General features: G+C 43.6%; 1 protein-coding gene across 1 annotated transcript; it reads left to right on the forward strand.

Moving 5' to 3' along the window:
* LOC143853834 (uncharacterized) lies at positions 1 to 8,501 on the forward strand. Its single transcript, XM_077363551.1, has 6 exons — positions 1 to 3,541; positions 3,995 to 4,074; positions 4,183 to 4,251; positions 4,831 to 5,333; positions 5,562 to 5,922; positions 8,421 to 8,501. Exons 1-6 carry the CDS (start codon positions 1 to 3, stop codon positions 8,499 to 8,501), a joined length of 4,635 nt encoding a protein of 1,544 aa, XP_077219666.1.
* The last annotated feature ends 849 nt before the right edge of the window (positions 8,502 to 9,350 follow it).

Raw genomic sequence — 9,350 nt, forward strand, 5'->3', positions numbered from 1 at the left:
ATGGCTGAACCCAATGATGCGTTAGCTAAAATTCAAGAGATGATGGTGAATCTTACCCGGGATATGACCTTTATGAAAGAGGAGATGGCCCAAATGAAAGCCCAGTCTAATGAAAAGGTCTCCACTTCTAGAGCACCTGCGGTTCAACCCCCTCCCGGTATACCGGCAAATCCGAGCCCTGCAAATTTGAACCACCCTTTCATTTCACCAGTAGACGTCGACCTAGAAGAAGGGCAGTACGCTGCAGAATATTGCATTCCAAATGTGGCCCAGTATAATAAGGAAAAACAGGTAGCTGATCAATTGGAGAAGCTGACAAAAGAAATGGAAAGCTTGAAGCATCAAGGCCCAAAGCAGTTCGATATATCTGAGCTGATAATGTCTCCGGGAGTCACCTTGCCCCCTAAATTCAAAACCCCCGATTATGACAAATATGATGGGACTGGATGTCCCCGGAATCATATGAGGTGGTTTATTGAGATGTCGCAGCAGTGTGGGCTATCTCCTGAGCAAATGGCCAGGGTCTTTCCAATGTCTCTTACTGGGGTGGCGAAGAAGTGGTTTCTGCGTCGTAAACCTGAAGAGGTGCAGACCTTACAAAGCATCTCCAACAAATTTGTAGAGCAGTTTTCTATGGAAGAAGGGATAGAGGTTACCAAGAGGGATCTCAAACAGTTAAAGCAAGGTCCTCTGGAGACCTTTACCTTTTTCATCCGTCGTTGGCGTCGAAAGTCTGCCCAGCTGAGCGAGAGGCTATCAGAAGAAGATCAGATCAAGTTGGTGATCAAGGGTTTGTCGCCGCAGTATTTTCATTTTATGTCCCCTCAGCATTACACCGATTTTGACCATCTGATTAAGACTGGGATGAGGACTGAGGATGCAATAGCTAAGGGTCTGAGGGCCAGACTTCCATCAGACATCAAGGAAGGAAAGAGACCCGTGGTCGTACAGAAAGAAGTTGACCACGTAAACCATGTTCGCCCAGCGGCCAGGACTGTAACAGAGGTGGCGAGACCAGCGCCAGCCCCGGTAGAGCAGAAACCTCAGAGGCACTTTGATCCCTTACCGTACCCTTTACCTCTGATTCTGAAAAAGTTGATTAGGGATAAGAAAATCAGACTACCTGATATTAGGCCAGTACCTAACCCGTTACCCCCATATTGGAGAGCAGACCAGTATTGTGAATACCACAGAAATTCGGGTCACCTCACTGAAAGATGTCTGGCCTTAAAGCATGCGCTCCAGACTATGTTAGAGAACGGAAAGCTTGAGGTGGAAAGGCCCAATGTAACGCGGAATCCCCTTCCCAATCATCGTGCAATTCCTCCTCCTGTAGCGAATGCCATTTTTGTCGAGGAGCCGGTTCTTGATCCATCCATTCTCATTTGCGCAATCACTCCTGATGAACCTTATATTCTAAGATTTGATCCTGAAGAGATCGAGGAGATGGAAAGGGAAAGGTCTTATGCCCTCTGGAGGGGGAGCACCAGTTTGGCAGAGACATCCTCTCCATGCGTCCTTCGATGTGAGGATGTTGAGGTAGAAAAGGAAACGCCTTATGTTCTAAGGATGAGTGATTTTGAAGAAGAGGAGGCAATTGTAGCTCCGTATGTTCTGAGAATGGATGCAGATGATTTGCTTCTGTTAGAAGATCAGTGTGACGAGCTTCGTCATGTTACCCGAGGTGGCCGAGTGTTTAAGCCCGCAGAATTGAGAGCAGAAAACCCCGCAGAAGCAGTGAGAGCAGCCGAGAATCAGGGGCAGAGTAGGCCGAGTGCAGATGAAGAAGAAGATAATCTGTTGAAGCAGTTGAAGAAGACCCAAGCAAACGTTTCTATTTGGGGCCTACTTATGTCTTCGTCTAAGCACAGGAAGGTTGTACTCAAAGAGTTGAATGCTGCTCAGGTGCCAACTGAGATCACTCCCGATGAGTTGGTAAGCCTAGTCGCTGTAACTAGGATTTCCAGGGTAATATCTTTCACAGACGATGATTTACCTCCTGAAGGGAGTGACCATGCCCGTTCACTCAAAATTACCGTGATCTGCAACAAGAAAAGGGTACCCGAAGTACTGGTCGACAATGGGTCCGCTCTGAATATCTGTCCTCTGAGTACTGCTGCGACTTTGGGCTTTGGACCTGGAGATTTTATTCCCTCAGAGCAGGGTATATTAGCATATGATGGCACCCGGCGAGATGTCATCGGAACCCTGGCCACTGAAATTCAGATTGGAGGAGAAGACTTTGACATCGAATTTCAAGTATTGGACATTAAAGCTTCTTTCTTGCTGTTATTGGGTCGACCTTGGCTGCATAAGGTCGGAGTTATCCCTTCTACCCTTCATCAAAAGTTGAAGTTTGTTCATAACAACAGGGTAGTGACTGTGAAGGGTGATCCAGATTTAGAAATTGGACAAATTTCGCAGGAGCTCGTAGTTGGGAAGGAAGCCGATGTCAGTTTGACAGGGTTTTCTCTGGAGGTGTCGGTTATATCCATGAAAGAAGCCATGGGCGAAGAAGTTTTCTTCTTGACTAGCACCAACTCGAATGTGGTCAGGATGATCCGTAAACAGGGTTATATTCCAGGCGCAGGGCTGGGCAAATATCATCAAGGCCCTACTGAGTGGCCTGTGCTTAGAACTTTCAATGGTCTCTTTGGCTTGGGATATAAGCCGACCGAGCAGGAGGTCAAGGAAATGAAAAGATACATGCTGAAATGGGCCGAGTGCCGCCGCCGGGGTTTAGAATTGCCTATGGGGCCAATCAGTCTGATCAGAAATGGCATTTTCAGAAAAGAGGGGGCAGATTTTCCATTTTGCGGGTTTGCTGAGCCGTGGACCGATGATGTGACAGGGCAGAGGTTTCCAGGTTTCGAAATTTTCTTTAACCTAGAGTTATCAGAAGCGCCAATGAATGCGCAGATTACTGAGGCAGCACCGAAAACTGATTGGGCCGATGTTTTAGAGCCGGGCTGTCTGAATGGCATGTTTCAGATCGAATATCCAGTGGCAGCAGTGGTCAGCAGTGAGACCGAAGCGTCAGAGGTGGCAGTGATAGGCAGAGATGCATTCATTTTGAACCCCGCAGAGTTAATCACCCCAGCCGAGGGACCCTTGACCAACTGGACCTCCCAGGTTTTACCTCGAGTAGTCTTTCAGTATAGTCCCGTTTCCTCAAAAGAGTCAGTAGTGTCTAAGTATACATCTACTTCCCAGTCTGATATTGAGTTTGTTTATTCTAACGATTCTTTTGATGCAGGTACTGTAGAAGTTGGATCTGGTTCCGGAGTCGGTGACAAGTCTCTTTCTAATAAGGTCGAGTCCAAGAGTACTTTAGATGATGAGTTTATTTCTTCAACTGCACATATGCCAGAGTTGGCTGAGTTCAATGTTGAGTTGTCTGTTGAGTCTGTGAATACATCGTTAGAGTCCAATACAATGCCTGCTGTGGGCTATTCCATTCTTGATGTAACCAATACTATGAATGAAATGAAAGACTCTTTTACATACATTCCTGTCTCTGTTTCTCCTGTTTCCATTTCAAGTACTGATTCTGCTCTTAAAACTGATAATATTAATAATGATGATCAATATTCCCCCTCTGATGAGGATGCCGACGAAACTCCCCTTGAAATCAAACATATGATTCAACAAGAGGAGAGTCGCCGAGCAAGACCGCTTGAAGAGGAAATTGAAACCGTAAATGTTGGTGACGAAACCTTAATTCGGGAAATACGAATTGGCAAAACTTTATCTCCCGAAGAGCGTGAGGAATTAATCACTTTACTTAAGGAGTTCAAGGAGGTTTTTGCTTGGTCTTATGATGACATGCCGGGATTGAGCGAAGACATTGTCCAGCATCGGTTGCCTTTAATCCCTGGCGCGAAGCCAAAAAAGCAAAAACTCCGAAAACTTAAAACAGAATGGGAGTTAAAAGTTCATGATGAAATTAAAAAGCTATTGGAAGTAAAATTCATTCAAGTTGTTGAATATCCAGAATGGCTAGCGAATATAGTGCCGGTGCCCAAAAAGGACGGGAAGGTCAGGATGTGTGTGGACTTCAGGGACCTCAACAAGGCGAGTCCGAAGGACGATTTCCCGCTTCCGAACATTGATCTTCTGGTGGACAATACAGCTGGTCATGCTCTGTTATCTTTTATGGATGGGTTTTCGGGATACAATCAGATTAAGATGGCGCCGGAGGATATGATCAAGACAGCGTTTACTACTCAGTGGGGAACTTACTGTTACAGAGTAATGCCTTTTGGGTTGAAGAATGCGGGCGCTACTTATCAGAGAGCTGCAACTGCTCTTCTTCATGATATGATCCACAAAGAAGTCGAAGTCTATGTAGATGATATGATCGTCAAAGGAAAGACTCGGCCGGAGCATACTGTCTCTTTAAGAAAATTCTTTGAAAGAATCAGACAGTATCAGCTTCGTCTGAACCCTAGCAAGTGTGTATTCGGGGTTACTTCAGGAAAGCTACTGGGATTCATGGTGAGCGAAAGGGGAATTGAAGTAGATCCTCAGAAAATCAAAGCGATCCAGGAGATGGAACCGCCGAAGACCGAAAAGCAGATCCGAGGCTTTCTCGGAAAAGTTCAGTATCTGAGACGGTTTATAGCTCATCTAACTATGACCTGTGAGCCTATTTTCAAGCTTCTAAAGAAGAATTCATCGAAGAAATGGACCGAAGAATGCCAGGTGGCTTTTGAAAAAATCAAGCAGTGTTTGTCCTTACCTCCTGTTTTATCCCCTGTCATCCTGGGTCAGCCATTGTTGTTGTATTTATCCATCACGGATACAGCGATGGGTTGTATGCTTGCTCAGCAAGATTCAGGGTCTAAGAAGGAGAGGCCTGTATACTACATCAGCAAGAAGATGCTAGAATACGAAGTGAAGTATACAATCTTGGAGAAGACCTGTCTAGCATTAGTTTGGGCAACTCAGAGACTCAGACATTATTTGTTATCAAGCAAGGTACTTCTGCTTTCACGGATGGATCCGTTGAAGTATTTGTTTGAGAAGCCTGCTCTTACGGGAAGAACCGCAAGGTGGCTGTTATTGTTATCTGAGTTCGACATTACTTATGTCACTCAGAAATCTGTTAAAGGGCGGGTCATTGCAGAGCAGTTAGCTGATTCACCTGTGGAAGAGAACGCATTCCTGAAGGCTGAATTTCCTGACGAAGAGATTATGGATGTTGAAGAGGATACTCCGAATACCAGATGGACAATGTATTTTGATGGTGCAGTCAATAACCAGGGTCAAGGAATAGGAGCAGTACTCGTATCCCCTCAGAAGGAGTATATTCCTATATCTATCAAGTTGCAGTTTGAGTGCACCAACAACATGGCGGAGTATGAAGCTTGTATTGCCGGACTGGAGGCAGCCTTAGCTTTGCAGATTCAAGACATTGATGTGTTTGGAGATTCCATCTTGATCATTTACCAGACTAATGGAAAATGGAAGACTCGGGAAGATAGATTGATCCCGTATAATGCATATCTCGAATCTTTGGTCCAGAAGTTCAGGAGTATTACATTTACTCACTTGTACAGAACAAAGAATCATTTTGCTGATGCTTTGGCCACACTGGCTTCTATGTTAGACATTTCAGCAGCAATGGAGGTCCAGCCGCTTACAGTGCGATTGCAATGGGAACCATCGCATGTGAACGTTATCGAAATAGCAGCTAGGTGTCCAGATGGAAAGCCCTGGTATACAGACATCAGGAATCTCATATCCGGTGAAGGGCATCCACCTGGGGCTTCTGGGAAAGAGCGCAAAACCCTTCAGAAATTAGCTGCCAATTTTGTTATTTGTGGTGGTCAGTTATATCGCAGATCTTTTGATGGGATCCAGCTTTTGTGTGTTGATGAAGACAAAGCAGTTGAGCTTATCGAGCAGACCCATGAGGGAGTTTGTGGACCTCATATGAATGGGAAAATGTTGTCAAGAAAGATTTTGAGACTTGGATTCTATTGGCCCACAATGGAAGCAGACTGCTTCGCATTTGTGAAGAAATGCCATAAGTGTCAAGTCTATGCTAATCTTATTCATGTACCTCCTTCGGAGTTGCACTCCATGACTTCTCCATGGCCGTTTTCAGTATGGGGAATTGACATAATTGGGAAGGTTCATCCAAAGTCTTCGAGCGGGCATGAATACATTTTGGTCGCAATTGATTACTTTACGAAATGGATTGAAGCCGCTTCGTATGCTTCCATTACTTCGAATACAGTCGCAAAGTTCATCCGTGCCAACATTATTTGCAGATATGGAGTACCTCATGAGTTAATCTCGGATAATGGTTCTCACTTCAAGAAGGAAGTAGCGCACTTGTGTGTAGAGTTTAAAATAAAGCATCACAAGTCGTCTCCTTATAGGCCGCAGACGAATGGAGCCGTTGAAGCAGCAAACAAGAACATCAAGGTAATCATCAGTAAGATGACAGAGACTTACAAAGACTGGTCAAACAAGCTTCCTTATGCTTTGTGGGCTTACAGGACATCGATCAGATCTTCTACAGGTGTCACTCCGTATTCTTTAGTGTATGGAATGGAAGCAGTTTTGCCTGTTGAACTTAGAATTCCATCTCTAAGAGTGATGATAGAGGCAAGCTTGCCGGAATCTGAATGGGTGAAGGCCAGGCATCAGGAGCTGCAGATGATAGATGAGAAGAGGCTACGAGCTCTGTATCATATCCAGGGGTATCAAAGGCGGATTGAAAGGGCGTTCAATAAGAAGGTTCGTGTCCGAGATTTGACACCAGGGGATCTTGTCTTGAAGTCCTATAGGGCACCGGTATTTGATCCGAGAGGGAAGTTTCGTCCAAATTGGTCTGGTCCTTATATTGTCGATGAAGTCCTGCCGGGAAAAGCCGTAAGACTCCTCAATGAAAATGGAGAAAAATTAACAGAACCTACAAACCTGGATCAGTTAAAGAAATATTACGCCTAAAAACACTAGAGGGCCATCTTTGGACGACTTGAGCTTTTTAAGCCAATAACCCAGATATAAAAAATGAAAACCCTTTTTGCTAAACTCCTTTGAGCCAAAAGCAAAACCTCCTTATCAAACTTAAACCAGTGGCATCTTTTATGACTTTCGTCATAAAAGATATTAACCTCGAACTACGCGGGACCTGATTCCCATTTTTTTTGGGGATACGTAGGCAGTCTGGATAGTCCAGATTCGGTCTAATTGCTCAAAACTTACCAAATGTTAGCCTGTTTGAACCCGGGCCTACCTAAAAGTCCTTCTGGTGTTATTGGCCCAGGTTTGTAAAAAAAAAAAAAAAAAAAAAAAAAAAAAGTGAAAGAATGATGGAGTCTTGGACCCGCTAGACTGAAAACCCGCAAGGGCGGTCTAGGCAAAAGTTAGGGTCATTCACCCGCTAAGTTGAAAACCCGAAAGGGCGGCTTAGGCAAAAATCAGGGTGCTGAGCCTGCTGGATGGAAAAAGCTGCAAGGGCAGACAATCCAGGCAAAAATTAAGGCGTGCGGTCCGCTGAATCGAAACCCTAAAAGGGGCAATTCAGTATGGCAGGGATTTCACGAAGGATGGCTTTTGAAAGCCGATTGTGCTTCCGTTTTGGGCATTACTTCAGAGTCTGAGTAAGCTCCAGCATAATTTCTTTCGATACTTCTTCAATTTAAAGTGGTTAAAACTAAGTAATCCAAAGGAGGTAATAACCATGACTGAAATACCGAAAAGAGGATTGAAACACTTTTAGATGCGGTATTCAAAAGATCCTAAGAGCGGTAGACTGTTACCACCTTAAACATTTATCAAATTAAGAAGCAGATTCAGTCTCTTTTAGAGTCTATGTTGTGCATTTATCAAAGTTTTCGTCAGTCATCTGTCAAAGTCTCGTTTATCGTGTGTCAGAATCTTTCATTGTCAGGTCAAAGTCAGGTCTTTAAGGTCAAGTTTAGCCTTTACTTCTCTTGGGGCTGGGGCGATAAACTTTAAAAGCAAGAAGTTGCATCTCCTGCGGACAGAGCCGAACAGAGCAGAGTTCAGAAGGGGCAATTTTTCAAGTTTACTCGGAATGTTATCACGAAGTGCAGGAGGAAGAATGCTTCGAGCAGAACCCATTTTCCTGTATTTGCAAAAGCTTTGTAGCCTCAGGCATTTCTTTGAAATGAAAGCCTTTAGTTGAACCCTTGCGTTTGGCTCTCTTTTGAATCTTGTAATGGAAATAAAATCGTACTAGGGGCATCTTTTATGACTTGGTTTCCCAAGTCATAAAAGACGTCGAACAAAACTTTAGGGTTAAGATGGCTATTCTTGTCAAATAAAGATAAGAGAAGCTCGAACATCCCTTTTCGAGCTAGGCTCCTTGATCAGTTTCTTCAGAAAAATCCAATCCTCGTTGGAATTTAAAATTGAGTTTTGCATTTTTCAAAATATAGGCAGAGTTTTGGTTTATTTGTTTAAAGGGGGCCAATGCCCGCGAGATTTCGTCAAGTGCCTTTGAGTTATACCTGTGGTAAAGGTTATGATTTCCAGATCTATTCCAGTTGTGCTATGTTTTAACTATCTTTCCTCCCCTCTGATCTCTAAGAGGTTATGTTAGGAGCGACCTGACCGTCTTTTTTAGAATAAAAAGCTTGAAATATCATCCCTCCTATCCGGTATTGAAAATTTGAGTCTTTTCAAATATTCTCTACCCGTCTTATAATCCGGTATTGAAAGTTTGAGTCTTCTCAAACATTCTCTACCCGTCTTGTAATCCGGTATTGAAAGTTTGAGTGTTCTCAAACATTCTCTACCCGTCTTGTAATCCGGTATTGAAAGTTTGAGTCTTCTCAAACATTCTCTACCCGTCTTGTAATCCGGTATTGAAAGTTTGAGTCTTCTCAAACATTCTCTACCCGTCTTGAAATCCGGTATTGAAAATTTGAGTCTTCTCAAAAATTCTCTACCCGTCTTGAAATCCGGTATTGAAAATTTGAGTCTTCTCAAATATTCTCTACCCGTCTTGTAATCCGGTATTGAAAGTTTGGGTCTTCTCAAACATTCTTTACCTGTCTTTGTAATCCGGTATCGAAAGTTTGAGTCTTCTCAAATAATCTTTACCCGTTTTGAATGATCTGGCTCTCGATTCCAGGATAAAAACTCGATGTATCATCATCCTCTCCGGTATTGAAAGTTTGAGTCTTCTCAAACATTCCTTACCCGTTTTGAAATCCGGTATTGAAAATTTGAGTCTTCTCAAATATTCTCTACCCGTCTTGTAATCCGGTATTGAAAGTTTGAGTCTTCTCAAACATTCTTTACCCGTTTTGAAATCCGGTATTGAAAATTTGAGTCTTCTCAAATATTCTCTACCCGTCTTGTAA

This window comes from Tasmannia lanceolata, unplaced genomic scaffold, assembly GCF_043159265.1.
Source record: "Tasmannia lanceolata isolate RefF3 unplaced genomic scaffold, GAP_Taslan_0.1 ptg000020l, whole genome shotgun sequence".
Classification (NCBI taxonomy): domain Eukaryota; kingdom Viridiplantae; phylum Streptophyta; class Magnoliopsida; order Canellales; family Winteraceae; genus Tasmannia; species Tasmannia lanceolata.